The 16,507-nt window shown below is 53.8% G+C and overlaps 2 protein-coding genes across 2 annotated transcripts; both read left to right on the top strand.

The window, feature by feature from the left end:
* Window positions 1-593: 593 nt before the first annotated feature.
* Window positions 594-9,795, top strand: LRRC20 (leucine rich repeat containing 20). Its single transcript, XM_009890931.1, has 6 exons — window positions 594-675; window positions 2,375-2,524; window positions 4,153-4,320; window positions 7,190-7,207; window positions 7,905-7,967; window positions 9,644-9,795. Exons 1-6 carry the CDS (start codon window positions 594-596, stop codon window positions 9,793-9,795), a joined length of 633 nt encoding a protein of 210 aa, XP_009889233.1.
* A 3,078-nt stretch (window positions 9,796-12,873) lies between these two features.
* Window positions 12,874-15,228, top strand: NPFFR1 (neuropeptide FF receptor 1). The gene is made up of 3 exons (XM_009890935.1): window positions 12,874-13,150; window positions 13,991-14,090; window positions 14,421-15,228. Exons 1-3 carry the CDS (start codon window positions 12,961-12,963, stop codon window positions 15,226-15,228), a joined length of 1,098 nt encoding a protein of 365 aa, XP_009889237.1. The 5' UTR covers window positions 12,874-12,960.
* The last annotated feature ends 1,279 nt before the right edge of the window (window positions 15,229-16,507 follow it).

Here is a 16,507-nt window from a genome sequence, read left to right as displayed (position 1 = left end):
ATGGGCATGCATGCCCATAGCCCAGAATATTGACCCAAAAAGTTGGGAATCCTGTGCCCCAAGGACCATGCCAGCCCCGGATCACCAAGACAGGGAACGCATCCCCAGATCCCAAACCAGGAAAAGGTACGTATCCCTGTATCCCAAACCAGGAAAGGGAATGCAGCCCCATATCCCAAAAGTACCAACCCAAAAAGCTGGCAATCCTGCTCCCCAAGGCCTACACCAGCCCCAGATCTCCAGGAAAGGGGATGCATCCCCATAGCACTGACCCAAAAAGTTGGGAATCCCATGCCCTGAGGACCATGCCAGCCCAGGATCACTGAGAAAGGGGGCGCATCTCCATATCCCAAACCAGAAAAAGGAGATGCATCCCCATACCCCAATCATACCACCCTGGAAAGCTGGGAACTTCATACCCCGAGGGCCATGACAGCCCCAACGCAGCCTCCCTCCCTCCCTCCCCTGGGAACACTGATCCCAACGGTTATTTTTAGCATCCCTCTCTCCCGAGAGGCCAGAGCGGCTGCTTTCTCCCTCCGGCCGTGGATCCCCGCAACCTAAACGCGTCCCCGGCGGGACCGGGCGCCCGCATGCAGAAGAGGATGGGCGAAGCGGTGGCCCGGGTGGCCAGGAAGGTGAACGACACGGTGGAGAACAAAACGGATTCCCTGGGTAAGCCCGGCGCTCCGGCTCGGCTCCTGCTTGGGGCCCGGAGAAGGATCGGGTATCCGGGAGCAGGGCTCTATTTTTTGCTGCCATTTTTTTTGGTCTAAAAAAAGCCGTCCTCCCTCTTCCTCAGGTGCTGCACCCGCAGCTCCAGGGAAGGGAATGGGTCCCCCAAAAGTGGCCTCAGCCCCTCCCCTGCAAAGCTTAAGTGGGTTGCCAGCAGCGGCACATAATCCCATGGGATATTCCCCAGGGGTAAAGTCCTTCCTCGCAAGCGATGGCGGGAGCCAGACCTCTCCCCACATCAGTCACCTTGTCAGATTCATGTTTTTCTGCAATTTCCCCCTTTTTAGCCAACATCCGAGACTCAGGCACAGTTCATCAAAAGAGAGAGAGGGAGATGAAAGCCGCTCATTTTTATTCATGCTGGATATACCCTGGGGTACAAACCAGCGTACGCTGCGAGCCAGAGCTCCATCGCTCAGCCTCTCGACATCCTCCTGAGAAGAGGAGGGGGAGGACCAAGCTTGTGCAGCCCCCACCATGGCCTTGGGGAGGGAGTGGGTGGCAGAGCCCGAGCTGAGCATCACGGGGCTGGGATACAGGGTTTCCATCCCCTGGCACATCCCGGGAGGGGAAAACGGAAACGATTCAGAGCAAAACAAAAATGCCACCAGGTGGAAAGCACTACCAAATCCTTCTTGCCTCCCCGCTGCTTGTCATGGGGCAGCACCCATCACCCTGAGAATCATGGAATGGTTTAGGTTGGAAGGAACCTTAAAGGCTATCCAGTTCCAGCCCCCCTGCCATGGGCAGGGACACCTCCCACCAGCCCAGGTTGCTCCAAGCCCCGTCCAACCTGGCCTTGAACACCTCCAGGGATGGGGCAGCCACAGCTTCTCTGGGCAACATGTTCCATTTGCTCACCACCCTCACAGGGAAAAATTTCTTCCTGAGATCTAATCTAAATCTCCCCTCTTCCAGTTTGAAGCCATTCCCCCTCGTCCTATCACTCCATGCCCTCATAAAAAGTCCCTCCCCAGCTCCCCTGTAGCCCCTTTAGGGACTGGAAGGGGCTCTAAGGTCTCCCCGGAGCCTTCTCTTCTCCAGGCTGAACACCCCCAACTCTCTCAGCCTGTCCTCAGAGCAGAGGTGCTCCAGCCCTCGGAGCATCTTCATGGTCCTCATCTGGACTCGCTCCAACAGGTCCATGTCCTCCTTGTGCTGAGGTCTCCAAAGCTGGAAATCCAGCCAGGAACACATGCAGGGAGATCCCTGCTCCATCCCCATCCCAGTCAGTGGTGGAGAAGGCATCCCTGCGCTGTTCAACCATCCCCAGGGAGTGAGGGACATGAGCGGGGGAGGAGGGGGTAACAGATTACTGAAGTTGTGAAGTTATTGACATGGCTGAGGGTTTCCAAAAAGACATTGCAGTGTGGAAGTATTTGCAATGTGATTTAGGGTTGAACACACCTAAAGTGGAACAGCCTCAGCATCACTGATGGGAACAAACTCTTGGTGCTCGTGGAGGTGATCACAAAGACCCCTGCAATGGAGAGGAGTACGGCAGGGGACATTACAGCATCCATGGGTGGCAGCACCCAGACAGGCAAATTGAACATCGAGGGGTGGAAAACAAGATGGCAAACATTGCTCCATCCCAGCTGGGATGTATTATAAGGTTCCTGGGTCTCTCTGGGGGCAGATCTGGCCAACTGCAAGCTGATCGCCTTCCCCGTTGGCATCTACAAAGCCATGAGGAGCGTCACCGAGGGGATCCACCACATCTCCCTGGCCAACAACGAGCTGAAGTCCCTCACCAGCCGATTCGTCACCACCTTCAGCCAGCTGAGAGGTAAGGGATAGCCCTCCGGCTTTTCAACAGCCACTTCCAAACTCTGGGGACCCAGCAGAGAGCCCCCAGGCTGCCACAGAGGAGACAAAGCACCGGAGAGTTTCCCCACCACAGTTTTTGCTCCTCTGCGCTCGCACCTCAATTCAAACTCTAGCTCAGCACACACACACCCCAAAATCCATTTTTTTCTTTACCATTTCCAGTTCTTGCAGGAGGAAGGCACTGGTTTTGCTCTCACCCACCTCTCCCAAACCCATGCCCTGCCACCTCCAGCAGTGGCCAGGCTGCTGCGGGGTCATCATCCCTCCAAGGATGGGGCTGGGGATGAAAGGGCAAGAAAGGCAGCCTGGGCATGATGGTGCATGGCAGAGATGGGGCATTTCGGGCTGCAGGAGACACCCTGACTTGCTGCTGACTAATTAGCCCCCACGGGGGAGACATCAGTGACAGTTGCCCAACTCCACTCGCTGCAGGAGATGAGGACAGTCCCCGCAGAGCCCCGGAAGCAGCTCATGTGCTGAAACATGGTCATGCAAGCGTGCAGCGCCATGGTTTTGAACGCTGGGGGCTGCACTGGGGCTTTGCCTGCCTCCAGCAGCGCCCCCGGGGGCTCTGGCAGCTTTTTAAAAGCTAATATTTTGCTCATACAAGGTACTGCACGAGTGCCACCGTGGTGGGTGTCTAGGGAGGCTTCCCGTGTTGTCCTGGAGTTGGAGCATCACCCGTGAAAACTCCCCTAAGCTGGAGAAAAGAAACACCTCAAGCAAAGCAAATCAATTTTCATTTTCTAGATAACACGGGTGAGCCCTGAGGGGGGTGGGGGGGGGGAAAGACTCTTTTCCCAGCAAGGGCTTTGTTCCACCAGTGAACAAATCACTACGGTGATGAACATGCCGGGTCTCAGCAGGGCTGTTGCAGGGGACGGATGCTCCAGGGCTGGGGCCAGCCTTGCACCAGCCTCAATAAGGCAGGACCTATAAATATCAGGTATTAGCCGGGGCAGGGCAGCTTGTGCGGGTATTTATAGAGCAGAAAGCCCTGTGTCACTGGAGAAGGGCGCTGGGACAGCGGGGCTTGGGGTCCTGTTCCCATGGCTAATGGGCTTTCATGCAGGGGTGCCGCTCCTGGTCCCACAGGAGCTCATTTCTAGCAGGGGAAAAAGCAACGCAGAGGGTTAAACTCTGTAGAATATGTATTTTTTTGCATATAAATACATTTCTTCCACCACTGTTTATACCTCAGAAGGGGTTCAGGCACATGAAGATAGAAAACCCGCCTTAAGCCACGACAAGCGTCCATCGGCGCGGGGTGGGGGGCCAGGAATTGCTCTTGACTTCACAGAGAAATATTATTCATTTCTACAGCTGCTTCTTGCAAAACGCTGCACGGGTTTCATTAGGAAAGCCCGAGGAAGCCAAGAAACATACCGCTCCTAAAAGCGATACTCACAGCAGGCAAAAGGTACAACAGCAAATCACGAAGACGAGCAAAAAAAAACCCACCTCATTTTTGGAGTTGGAATTCCATTGCTGGACCTGGCAGCCCATGGGGGAGAGAGGCTGTAAATTAAGCTGCACATTAAATTATTTCCCCACACACACCTTTCTCCTCTCTTCCCCAAACCGCAGAGCTCAACCTGGCGGGCAACTACCTGCACCGCTTGCCAGAGGAGGTCACCTCCCTGCTGCACCTCCGGGCCATCAACCTCTCCCGCAACCGGTTTCGGCATTTCCCCGAGCCCCTGACCACCGTCACTGCCCTGGAGACCATCGACCTGGAAGAGAATGAGATCACAGGTGAGAAGGACCTTCTTCCCCCCCACCACTGGAGGTGAGGATGAGCATCACCCCAGGGTCAACTGCGGTTCCCAGGGGTGAAGCTCCACTCGTGGTCCTCCATTCCTTGCGGATGCAGCTGGATTGAGGGATGGCTTAGTGATCCGGCCAAAAGGAGCATGAATTCGGCAGGGGGAAGGGCAGGTGGGTGCCGGGGAGATGCTAAAGAGACAGAGCCTCCTTATCCAAGCTAACGCTTGAATTGCCTCCTGGGGCAAAGCTGTTGCAGGCGTAGGGGGAAATCAAGCTCCATTCAAGCTGCCCTATTCACCAGACTGGGATATGGCTCTCAAAGGCAGCTCCACCTGCAACTCAAACACACCAGACTTAATAATAAAAAAAAAAAAACAACCACAAAAAATAGACCTGCCTGCAGGATCCAGCCACTCTGCTCTTGCTTGGCTCCAAGGATGCCGGGCTGGGATGTTCGCTGCCAAGTGAAATAAGGGCACAAGCCCACCTGAACATTTTCCCAGAGCAAATAGGAGCTGTAACACTACAAAATCGCCCAAAAAATAAATAAATGAAAGGAAAGGAATGGCAAGAGCCACTGGTTCCCCAACCCTGCAGTGGGAGGGAAATCTTTCATGTGTAAAGCTGAAGCCTTTGGAAGCCCCAAAAGCCGGGCAAAAAGGGGGCAGCACGCAGATAAAAAGAGAATTTATTTAGGAGCGAGCTTTCAAAGAGCTGAGGCTGGAGCATCCCACAGCCCACGCAAATCCGCGGGGAGGCGAATATCAAGTCCACTCAATTTTGCTGTTTTATCTGGGATGGCTTCAGCCGCGGCTGGGAAAGCTGCTCCCTGCAACACGAGTTTTATTAACAGCATCAGCTGCTCCCTGTAGAAATGCAAGGCATTAAATCCTGCCTCCTCGCTCGCCGTGAAAGCCAGCAAAAGACACATTTGGTTTTTTTTCTTCACCCCTTTTTACCTCTCCCACCTCCCAGAGAGAGCTGTCTCACTCTTGGTTCCCTCCATCACTATTTGAGCTTCAATCGGACTCGGTGGAGGAGCCGAGGTCTCCAAACTTCCTATTTCCCCGCTCGTTTTGTGCGGCGGGAAGGGAATACAGCTTTTTGTTGCATTATTCCCGGCTTAAAAGCAGGGAGGATAGGCTACACGAAGGGTTGCGCCCAGCTGGATTAATCCTGGGGAAGAAGGCAGCTAGAAAACCCAGCTGCCAGGCTTGGTCACCTCCCACCAGGCTCCCCTCGGCTGCTGTTATCAGACTCAGGAAAAACAATGACAGGGTAGAAATTAACAATTTCAAGCTAAGATGTTTTAGGGGCGTATCTTAGGAGTGAGCACAATGCTCTCTGGGTGCAGAAAGAGGTAGCCTATTTTATGCTTTTTCTCAAAAGGGAAGAAGTAGAGATTAGAAAGCCAGAGGTGTTGCAGACCATTTTTCCCCAAGGAAACAAAAGTTTAGGGGAATTGCATCACTCCCAGCTACCTTCCCCAACACCTCCTGGGCTCCTTTGAGCAATGGCCTCCCAGGGACTGGAGCACCCCAGAGCCACAGCAGCTCGACTCCACCGCATCCAAGACAAAGGATGTCACCCCCAGCGTCACCTTCTGGGACCATGGTGGTACCTCCTGGCTTGCCCTCGAGCCTTCCAAGCCGAGTTCACACGAGGACCAAGCGCCCAGCTCTGCAGACACAGCACACTCAGAGCTTGCAGATGGGCTGCAATATCTGTTACATGAGTTTCCATTTATATATATATGCATTTTTATATGCTAACACAGTTTTATATGTTATTTATTTATATATGTTCATATGTTATTTATTTATATATGTTATATTTATTTATATATGTTATTTATATACACTTTTTCTTTCCACACCAGCCTGGCACAAGAGTGGAAGAACAGTTAGGGAGACCCCACCAGCTTGAATTTAACCAACACAAGTTTTGAATTGCCTTAACAGCCCAATAGGATTTGAGTCCTTTGCATACAGGAATATGGCAGCAGGACACTCATTTCACCCCAGGAGATCTTAGGCCAGGCTGTAGGAGATGGCATCTTCCCCCCCCCCAGCATATCATGGAATAGTTTGGCTTGGAAGGAACCTTAAAGATCATCCAGTTCCACCACCCTGCCATGGGCAGGGACACCTCCCACCAGCCCAGGTTGCTCCAAGCCCCGTCCAGCCTGGCCTTGAACACCTCCAGGGATGGGGCAGCCACAGCTTCTTGGGGCAACCTTGGCTAGTGCCTCACCACCCTCACAGGAGAGAATTACCCTTCCTCCTATCTCTCCACTCCCTAATAAAAAGTCCCTCCCCAGCCCTCCTGTAGGCCTTCTTTAGGTACTAGAAGGGGCTCTAAGGTCTCCCTGGAGCCTTCTCTTCTCCAGGCTGAAGAACCCCAACCCTAGATATACAACTCACCTACTACAGGTAGTTGAGGACCATGTCTTAGCAGTATGGCCTCATAAGGAACACTGACATGCTCTTAGAGAACCCACTGAAGCATCTGAAAGCCAGTGTTCTCCAGCAGCAGCATCCACATGCTTCCAGTCAGCTCAGCAAGGGAAAAGGGTGCATTTTGCTGCCTTTTATAATTTGGGACTCAGGTTGTCCCACTTACCCAATAATGAGCTGAGGACCCTGCTCCAGATAAAAGACCAGTTAAAAGGCAAGGGAAGGTTATGCCACAGATGGTAGATGGAGTGTGGGAAAGGACTGTGGTTTCTTCCACCAGTATGAAGGTTGCTAAATGGTTTGGTGTTACTGCAGCCATGTGCTATTCCTGGTCCTGCCTGTCATCTTCTCAGTGGTGCTGAAGGAGCTGATAGTGGGGCTACAAAACAGTTTAAAAGCAGTTGCTGAAAGAGGGCTGAGTCACCTGCTAGAACTTCTTGAACTACAGCTCAAGATTGTAGGTAATGTTTTCAAGCTAAATGGAAAGAAGAGTAAAAGGAGACTAATTAATGCCTGCCTGGAGTCTCTGGGCTCTGAAAGGAGACATTTCGTGCTATGAACTACTCTTTTCATCTTAACGAGCTCTTAACCCTGGAGTGTAATTACATATAGAAATACAGAACCATTTTGGTTGGAAAGGACCTTTAAGATCATCATTGTTCACCTAGCACTCCCAAAACCACCACTAAACCATGTCCCTCAGCACCATGTCTACCTGTCTTTCAAATCCTTCCAGGGATGGTGATTCCACCGCTTCCCTGGGCAGCCTGTTCCAATGCTTGACAATCCTTCCAGCGAACAAATTTTTCCTGATACCTAATCTAAACCTCCCCTGGCACAACTTGAGGCTGTTTCCTCTTGGCCTACTGCCTGTTACCTGGGAGAAGAGACCAACCCCCCATTGCTACCCCCTCCTTTCAGATAGTTGTAGAGAGCGAGAAGGTCTCCCCTCAGCCCCCTTTTCTCCAGGCTGAACACCCCCCGTTCCCTCAGCCGTTCCTCATCAGACGTGTGCTCCAGACCCCTCACCAGCTCTGTTGCCCTTCTCTGGTCATACTCCAGCACCTCAGTGTCTTTCTTGCAGTGAGGGGCCCAAAACTGAACACAGCACTCGAGGTAGTTTTCCATCGGCAGGTTTGGAGGAGGTTGGCAGAAGCTGGTGGCCACCAAAGGATGTGGGTAATGCCAAAACGCGCCCAGGAAGCAGCTCTGTTGAGCTAAGCAGTGTCCTTCCCCCTTCAATTTTCAGTCGTACATGTCTGCGAGACCATCAGGGCTCTTAGCGTTCATTACCCATCTCCTCAGATGCCTCAGCAGCCCTTTCATACCCATCTCCTCAGATGCCTCCTGACACCTCAGCAGCCCTTTCATCTGAAGGAGCCGGGTTTTTCACTCACTTATTATCGTATTCTGATCTGAGAAAATTACTGTTTGCTTTAATTATGAAAAAGCCCTTTTTTTGCCTTTTTTTTTTTTTTTTTTTGGCTTAACTGGCATGAATAATTCAGGCTCAAACGTGAGTGCTTAATCCATTGGGGAGATGGCAAGCGATGCTTCGGGTTGCTTATAGAGGAGTTTGTGGCTCCCCCGGCACAGCCGAATAGCCTCTGTGCCCTGCCTGTCCCTTCACACCAGGGACAAGTCACCGCTCCTTACCTTGAATTAAGCCGCAGAGCTGGGCTCTTCCCACCCTGGGCAAGGCTTACTCCCTAAAATACTTTCCTTAACCCCCTAAATTTAAGCAAAGTGGAGGTTTATCACTCTGCATAGCCTTAGATCATTAAACAGGAAGATCTATCAAAACAAAATAAATTGATTTTTGTGCATCAAGGGGAAAAAAATTGCAAAATGACACAGGGGAGCAGCAGTGAACAAATCCACCGTAAAGAAGAGGTACAAAAAAATTCACGTGAAGCTCAGCCTGATGAGGGGGATGCGCTGCCAAGGAATACATGTATTACAGAAAATAGCGCGGCGCTCTGGAGCAGAGAGGGGGGAAAAAAAAAAAAGCCATCAAGGTGTTTGAGTTTTTTTTCCAGCATAAAATAAGTTTCACGGTTTAAAAATCGCATAATGACCCACCCAGCTATAATTACAACGCCGCAACTCTGCTCCAAGTATTGGCAGAAGAAAGCAGAGCTGCGGATATGAAAGGCTCTTGGTCATTTTGGTGGCCAAAAGAAAAAGAAACTGTTCTTGGTAAACTCTATTTTTGGGGGGGGGGGCTTTTCCAGCCCAAAATATGGTGATTTGTAACAAAAAGCTGAATCCATCATCTTTTAACAATGTTAATGGTGAGGTTTTTGTATCGGTCTTGTTCCTCAGTGGATTCACGTTGGAACCGTCCATGAGACCTGCACCTTTTTTTTTAAAGTAAAAAAGAAACATAAGGGAAATGTAAAGCAAAACATCCAAATTAATGGAAATTGCAAAATAGGAGGGTGCCTGGCGATGGCTGAGAGCCGTTTTGCAGCACATCCAACAAGGGCAAAGAGCACAGTGCTCTCCCGTTAGCCTGGTGAGGGCTCCTGGGCATTGCAACACCGGGAATAAAATAGGGGAATAAGTCTTTGAATACCAGTTTAGCACCCCAGCAGGGTTGTTTTAGCACTGGGAGAACTGGAGGGCGGTGTCCATATTTTATATTGCGGTGTTTACACCTTGCCGAGGCATTTGAATAGTCGTATAATTTACTATGATTGGATGATGTTTCTGGTTTGATACAAGCCTGGAGACCGGCAGGAGAGGGGTTTGTTGCTCATCTTGCCGTGGCTTTCGCCCCTCTCTGCCGCCCCGAATTCCCCGGCAGCCAGGGATGCCGGGATGGATGCTCACCCCGGTGCTCTCTTTTGCAGAAGTGCCGGCGGAAAAACTGGCCACCATGGCATCGCTGCGGAGCCTCAACCTGCGGGAGAATCCCGTCGGCCCCGAAGTGCGGCTCCTCGTCCGGCCCCTCGTCCCCTTCGACCTGCTGCTCTCCCCGGAGGAGCCCGTCCCCAAAGCCTGAGAGCATCTCAGGGCTCCTGGGCGAGCTCTGCCGAGGGGCGACTACCTGCAAGAGTGGTTGGGTTTATGTCAGTCCCTGCTACGCCCCCGTTTTTATCCCAAACCTGCAGCAAGGCAGCCAGTCCCTCTTGGTTTTGGTGGTTTTTTTTATTATTATTTCCTTACTAAAAAGCAAGCAGCGGGGTTCCTCCGCGAAGGGACGGTTCTGCCAGCTCCCGAGCCAGGGAATCTCCCGCTTTGTGTTTTGCCAAGCGCTTGGGGAGGGAAGCGGAGCCGGGATGCACGCGGTGCGAGTTTTGGGTAAAATTAGGGGAGTTGGATGCTTGGCTGCATCCATCCTGCCTGGCCAGTGATGAGGAGCATCTCTATTCGCGATGGTGGGGGACATCCCCGCGGCCGTAAGGGTTCCCCCTTGAATTGCTGATACGGCAATATGCCAAACGCCTGATTAAATGTTTTCCTGTCACGTGTGGGGTTTTTTTAATATCTACCTAAATCTGAGTTATCAGTCATCTTCTCCTTCTCTGCAGATCCCCGTGGGTGCTCGCTGCAGTTCGGGCTGGTGCCTCCGGCTGGATCCTGCCGAGACCTGAGCAGTATTTCCCTGGATTTTTCCAGGGAAATTGTGGGTTTTTTTCCCCACGTTTTTTTCCCCATGGAAATCAAAGCGACCCAAAGCAGGTCCCCACACACCACTCACCCCACGGGTGTCCCCAGAAGCGTGCACCCCCCTCCTGGGTGGTGTGGGTCTTCAAGTCCTGAAGCTTTCTTTCCAAGGAAGAAATGGGCTGTGGGGTTCAGGATACGGCCCGGGGAGGGTGGTTCCTTGGTGGTGGGGAGCCCACTGCCAGGCACGCTGGTGTCCCTTAGCAGCTGGATGCCTGCAAAAAAAACTCCTGGGAATCACAGGTGTATCTCAAACTGCCTTGTTCAAATGTCTCCCATGTTTGTTCCTTCGTGTTTTTAAGGGCCAAAAGCTTCCCAATCCTGGGGGCTGCCAGGAATGGAAATATCGGACTTCTAGACTTGCCCAAACCTGACTTTGGTTAAAGATTGTGGTAAGAGGGCGTTTGTTGACATTGGCAATGAGGAGCTGGAGTTGAGCGGAGCAGCTTTTGGGCCAGGACCAACACCCCTAAGGACCGTGCTGCTTTCCCCACCCGCGTGGGTGATTTACAATGGGGTGGAAGATGAGGGTCCTCCTCATTCATGTTGGGGTTCCCAGCATGTTTTCCCCCCATCCCAGGGACGGGCAGGAGCGCTGCTGGGGACACCAACCATCAGCTGGAGGGAAAAGAGGAACCAAGTGCCAGCATCAGCGTGGGGACCTCGGGGACGGCGAGGGGGACGCAGACCCCGACCCTCCCCCAGGGAACAAACCGGCTCCGGCTTTCCCCTTTGCTTCCCGTGGGCTTCTCCCCGTCCCCGTGCTGCCTCGGCTGTGGGGACGGGGGGGTTCGGTGCGCGTACCCCGGTATCCATGGTGATGGGAGGATGGGAGGCTGTCCCTTGCCCACATGCCGGCGATGCAGCCCCCGGAGCCGGGCTGGGATGGCGGAGGTGAGTACCGAGACCTGATTTATTTTATTTTATCCCCCCCCCAAAAAGGTGTCCACCACCTCCCGCCCCCAGACCCTTATTCCATCATCCCAGCCTTTCCCTGTGGCGCTTTCCCACGGCCAGGCAGGGAGGTGGGTGGCCCATCACCACCCCACCCCCGCAGGCTGGTCTCCCCCCATCCCCTCGTCACCACGTCCGAGATGTCAGCGCCGAACGGAGGACACCTCCATCCATCCAGCGCCAACCCGGGCGCTCGGGCAGCCTCTTATTTCCCTTTCCTCACCTTCCACCTCGCTTTTGAAACCCGCCTGTGACTCCTCATCCATCGGACACCCACCTCCCGCTAAATGCTGCAAGACACTGCAGCCCAAAGAGACAAAGTCCGGCAAAGTTTCGGGCTTAATATTGTCAGTTTCGGGCAACCTTGGCTATCACTTCTGCTAACGAAGCCAGTTTGCGCGGGTGCATCTGATGCCAACCAGCCGGAGCATCTTGCCCCAGCAGCCCTGATGTTTCCTTGCCTCTCTGAGAGGCTCCTTCTCCCGTGCCGGTGCTGCAAAACCCCTTCTCGGTGCCTTTCTGAAGCCCCACTGGAAACGTGGTGGCCGAATCCTGCGCCCAGAGAAAGGGTGTAGAGTCCGGGTAGGGCCTCCCTGATTGCCGGAGCCTCAGGGAAGCCGGTGGTCCCGGCATCTGGGAAAAGCATCTTGGCTGGCGAGCTGAGCACCGGCAGCGGCACGGGGATGGGGGGACGACAGAGCCGCCCACCATGCAGCGGCTTTGCAGTGCTTTCGCAGAGCGGGGCTGACCTGCGGGTGGGTTAAAGCTGAGCCTTAAAGCAAAAAAAAAAATGCTTCTTCCATCAGAATCTCCCCAGGTCCCAGATAATAATCATAATTACGTCTAATTATCCCTTTGTATGTAAGGGGAGGGCAGGGTCTCCTCTGCCCCAGCCTGTTTCCCTCGGGTGCTGCGGCTTTGCTGGGGAGAAGAAGATTTTAGGGGATCTCAAAGCCCAAGGAGAAGTGGCAGCAGACACCCCGGGAGCAGGGATGCTCCCAGCCTGGCCATGCCATGGACCACACGGACACTGCTCCCACACAGCCGGAGCGCTGCGGTGTCGGGACGTGGATTTCTCTTCCTTGCATCACGCCTAAAAAAAAAATCTCGTGAGAACAGGATGTCTTCAGGGCCACTTTAATTCCTCATTAGAATAATGATATAAAATAATAATGATATAAAATAATAATGATATAAAGTATTAATGATATAAAATAATAATGATACGAAATAATAATTCAGCCGAGGTGCTGCGGTACCTTGGGCCGCGTCACCCAACAAGGAGGAGACTTGTTGGGGTACTGAGATGATCCCAGCAGGACACGTCCCAGCCAGGCACTGGTATCAATATGAAAACCCACCTCTGAGGGCGTTAAGAAATGAAGGGAATAATCACTTTATCCTCTTCCCGCTTCATTTTCCTGCCTTCCCTTCCCCAGGCCCTCTCAACAGCAGCTGGCCCAACTCCACGGCAAGCAAGAGCCACCTCCTGAGGGAGAACTACACCTTCTCGGCATACTACCAGCACTCCTCCCCCGTAGCCGCCATGTTCATCCTGGCCTACACCTTCATCTTCCTCATGTGCATGATCGGCAACATCCTGGTGTGCTTCATCGTGGTGAAGAACCGCCAGATGCGGACGGTCACCAACATGTTCATCCTCAACCTGGCCATCAGCGACCTGCTGGTGGGCATCTTCTGCATGCCCACGACTTTGGTGGACAACCTCATCACGGGTGAGTGGGGCAGTGGAGGGAGAGAAATTGGTGGGGAACATCACCCACCTTCTGCCCCCCACGCATGTGGCCACCCGCAAATCTCTTGCCTATGGGTGCGTTTTTTGCTGAGGATAGGAGGTCAGGTGGTGGCCACTCAACCACATCTGATGAAAGGTATAATTTCATTTAGACCGACTATTTTAGGAAGAAAAGTCTTTTTTTTTTAAGGTTTTGGACATTTTTTGGCAAAATAAGTATGACCTTAACACTGCATTTACATATTTATTTAAAGTTCAGCTGTTCTCCACCAAGCAGCACTGAAAAAAAAACCCTCTTCTTCTCGCATCGATCTTCTCCCCGCACTGGCTCAGCTCTGCCCGTTGACCTTTCCAAAGATAAAAGGTGACATTGGCGTGGTTGGCGGATTTTAGCTGAAATGGTAGCCGGGGCACGGGACAGAGTCCGCATTTATTTATTATGGGGTGTGATTTATTTATTGCCAATGCCTCAGCAAGGGTCAAGAAACAAGGTGAAAGCCCTTACGATCAAGGATCCCAAGGTCGGTCCCCATGATAACAGCTAGAGCCCTATGCAAGGGTAGGAGAAACGACAACCATCATACTCCTTGAGTTTCTAAGAAGTGTAAAAAGTATCTTTTTTTACCAATGTTGTGTTTTTTCTGCAAGCATCTGTACTGCTAAAGGCCATGTCTTTATGAGCCAAAAACGCAGCCCCCCCTTAGGAGCAGGATTTAGCCTCCCCCAGCAACGACATGGTGGATGGAGAAATCTAGAGGGAGCTGCTGATGGACCCAGCTGAGCCAAAGGCACCTACAACTTCCATGGTGTCCCCTTGCAGGTTGGCCCTTTGACAACGCCATGTGCAAAATGAGCGGCCTGGTGCAGGGCATGTCCGTCTCCGCCTCTGTTTTCACACTGGTGGCCATCGCTGTGGAGAGGTAGGTTGGCGTGGGGTACATAGGGATAGAACTCCCTTCAGCACGTTTAGGTGTCCTGTGCAGTTTTCCATCATGGGAAGTCTCCCAGGGGCATCACGAGCGTGACTCCAGAAGGGCCACAAAGCTGTCCATGGGGCATCCTAGCAAGGTGACTTTCCCCACCTTGGGCTGAAAACACTGACACTGTAGAGATCCCAACCTATCTCTGCCACCAAAAGCCATATGTAAAGAGCAATCGATCTTACCCTCCCTTCCAACCTCCGGGTCTTGACCGCCCTCCTTCCCCAGCAACGTCCACCAGGTGCCCAAAGCCCATTTGCCCTCCTGCAGGTTTCGCTGCATCGTCCACCCCTTCCGCCAGAAGCTGACACTGAAGAAAGCCCTGGTGACCATCGCCATCATCTGGGTCCTGGCCCTGCTCATCATGTGTCCCGCTGCCATCACCTTGACAGTCACCAGGGAGGAGCACCACTTCATGGTGGACACCTACAATAACTCCTACCCCCTCTACTCCTGCTGGGAGGCCTGGCCTGAGACAGGGATGAGGAGGATCTACACCACCATCCTCTTCTCCCACATCTACGTGGCTCCCCTTGCCCTCATCGTTGTCATGTACGCCCGCATCGCCTTCAAGCTCTTCAAGTCAGCAGCACCTGACAGCGGCCAAGGGGAGCCTGAGGGGAGGAGGGTCTCCCGAAGGAAGGCCAAGGTTATCAACATGCTCATCATTGTCGCCGTCTTCTTCACCCTGTCCTGGTTGCCCCTCTGGACACTGATGCTGCTGACGGACTACGGGCGGCTGAGCGAAGGCCAGCTCCACCTGGTCACTGTCTACGTCTTCCCCTTCGCCCACTGGTTGGCCTTCTTCAACAGCAGCGCCAACCCCATCATCTATGGCTACTTCAACGAGAACTTCCGACGGGGCTTCCAGGAGGCCTTCAGGGCCCCCTTCTGCTCACCCCACCGCCATCGCCATCACCATCATGGGCCCTACACCCCCAGGAGCCACAGCCGCGGGATCCTCTTTGGCGCCCACAACCGTGTCTTTGCTCAGGCGCGGGCCAGCGACTCACCGCCTGCCTCCGAGTCGGGGCCGTTGGCGCCACGCCGCACTGGCGTCCCCGCGTGGGACAGTTGAGCAGCCACAGCCACCGGGCACCTCTGGACCAAGGGCTTGCAGGGTGGGGAACAGGGATTCGCCCCATTGTGGGCTGTCAGTCACTGAAATAAAGGTGCGTCCTGCTGACGCCATGTCACTGCCTTGGCTCCTCCACTTCCCCCAGCAGCGCCGTCCTGGATGAGGGGCAGAGTGGGGCCACCAGCTGAGCCTCCCAGCACCACGGGCACCTATGCCCTGCCAGCACCCGATTCATCCAGCCCCGGCCAGGGCATGTGGCTGGGGAGCACAGAGAGCGGAAAGTGGTGGGGCAGAACCTGTGCAAACGGGCTGTCCCATGACGTACTTGGCCACGTCATGGAGAACCACGCAGTCCTTTGCTGGACCACACCATGCTGTGCTTGACCATGTCACACCATGCTATCGTGGCCATGCTGTATCATGCCACACCATGCTGCTGTGGCCATGCTGGACCACACCATGCTGTGCTGGACCAAGCCATGCTGTGCTGGACCATGCCACACCATGCTGCTGTGGCCATGCTGGGCTAGACCAAGCCATGCTGCGCTAGACCATGCAATGCCACGTTGCTATGGCCACACTAGGCCATACCACGCCATGCTGGACCAATCCACACCATACTGCCATGGCCATGCTGGACCACACCATGCTGTGCTGGACCAAGCCATGCCATGCTGGACCATGCCACACCATGCTGCTGTGGCCGTGTGGGACCATGCCGTGCTGTGCTCGACCAAGCCATCTTCTGCTGGACCAAGCCATCCTGTGCAGGACCATGCCACACCGTGCAGCTGTGGCCATGCTGGACCACACCATGATGTGCTGGACCACGCCATGCTGGACCATGCCACGCCATGCTGCTGTGGCCATGCTGGAACACACCGTGATGTGCTGGACCATGCCATGATGTGCTGGACTATGCCATGCTGGACCATGCCACACCGTGCCGCTGTGGCCATGCTGGACCGTGCCATGCTGTGCTGGACCAAGCCATGCTGTGCAGGACCATGCCACACCGTGTGGCTGTGGCCATGCTGGACCACACCATGATGTGCTGGACCACGCCATGCTGGACCATGCCACACCATGCTGCTGTGGCCATGCTGGAACACACCGTGATGTGCTGGACCATGCCATGATGTGCTGGACTATGCCATGCTGGACCATGCCACACCGTGCCGCTGTGGCCATGCTGGACCGTGCCATGCTGTGCTGGACCAAGCCATGCTGTGCTGGACCATGCCACACCATGCTGCTGTGGCCATGCTGGACCACACCA

The sequence above is a fragment of the Charadrius vociferus genome, unplaced genomic scaffold, assembly GCF_000708025.1.
Source record: "Charadrius vociferus isolate BGI_N301 unplaced genomic scaffold, ASM70802v2 scaffold1528, whole genome shotgun sequence".
Taxonomy (NCBI): Eukaryota; Metazoa; Chordata; class Aves; order Charadriiformes; family Charadriidae; genus Charadrius; species Charadrius vociferus.
Note: the sequence above shows the minus strand (reverse complement) of the source record. Positions and strands in the feature narration are given on the sequence as shown.

What these genes read in the sequence shown, in the direction of transcription:
- LRRC20 (XM_009890931.1), top strand. Translation starts at nt 594, where the DNA reads ATGCAGAAGAGGATGGGCGAAGCGGTGGCCCGGGTGGCCAGGAAGGTG. An exon ending in GAACAAAACGGATTCCCTGG is followed by an intron (nt 676 to 2,374) that starts GTAAGCCCGGCG and finishes CTCTGGGGGCAG; the next exon opens with ATCTGGCCAACTGCAAGCTG. An exon ending in CACCTTCAGCCAGCTGAGAG is followed by an intron (nt 2,525 to 4,152) that starts GTAAGGGATAGC and finishes CCCAAACCGCAG; the next exon opens with AGCTCAACCTGGCGGGCAAC.
- NPFFR1 (XM_009890935.1), top strand. Translation starts at nt 12,961, where the DNA reads ATGTTCATCCTGGCCTACACCTTCATCTTCCTCATGTGCATGATCGGC. An exon ending in GGTGGACAACCTCATCACGG is followed by an intron (nt 13,151 to 13,990) that starts GTGAGTGGGGCA and finishes GTCCCCTTGCAG; the next exon opens with GTTGGCCCTTTGACAACGCC. An exon ending in GTGGCCATCGCTGTGGAGAG is followed by an intron (nt 14,091 to 14,420) that starts GTAGGTTGGCGT and finishes GCCCTCCTGCAG; the next exon opens with GTTTCGCTGCATCGTCCACC.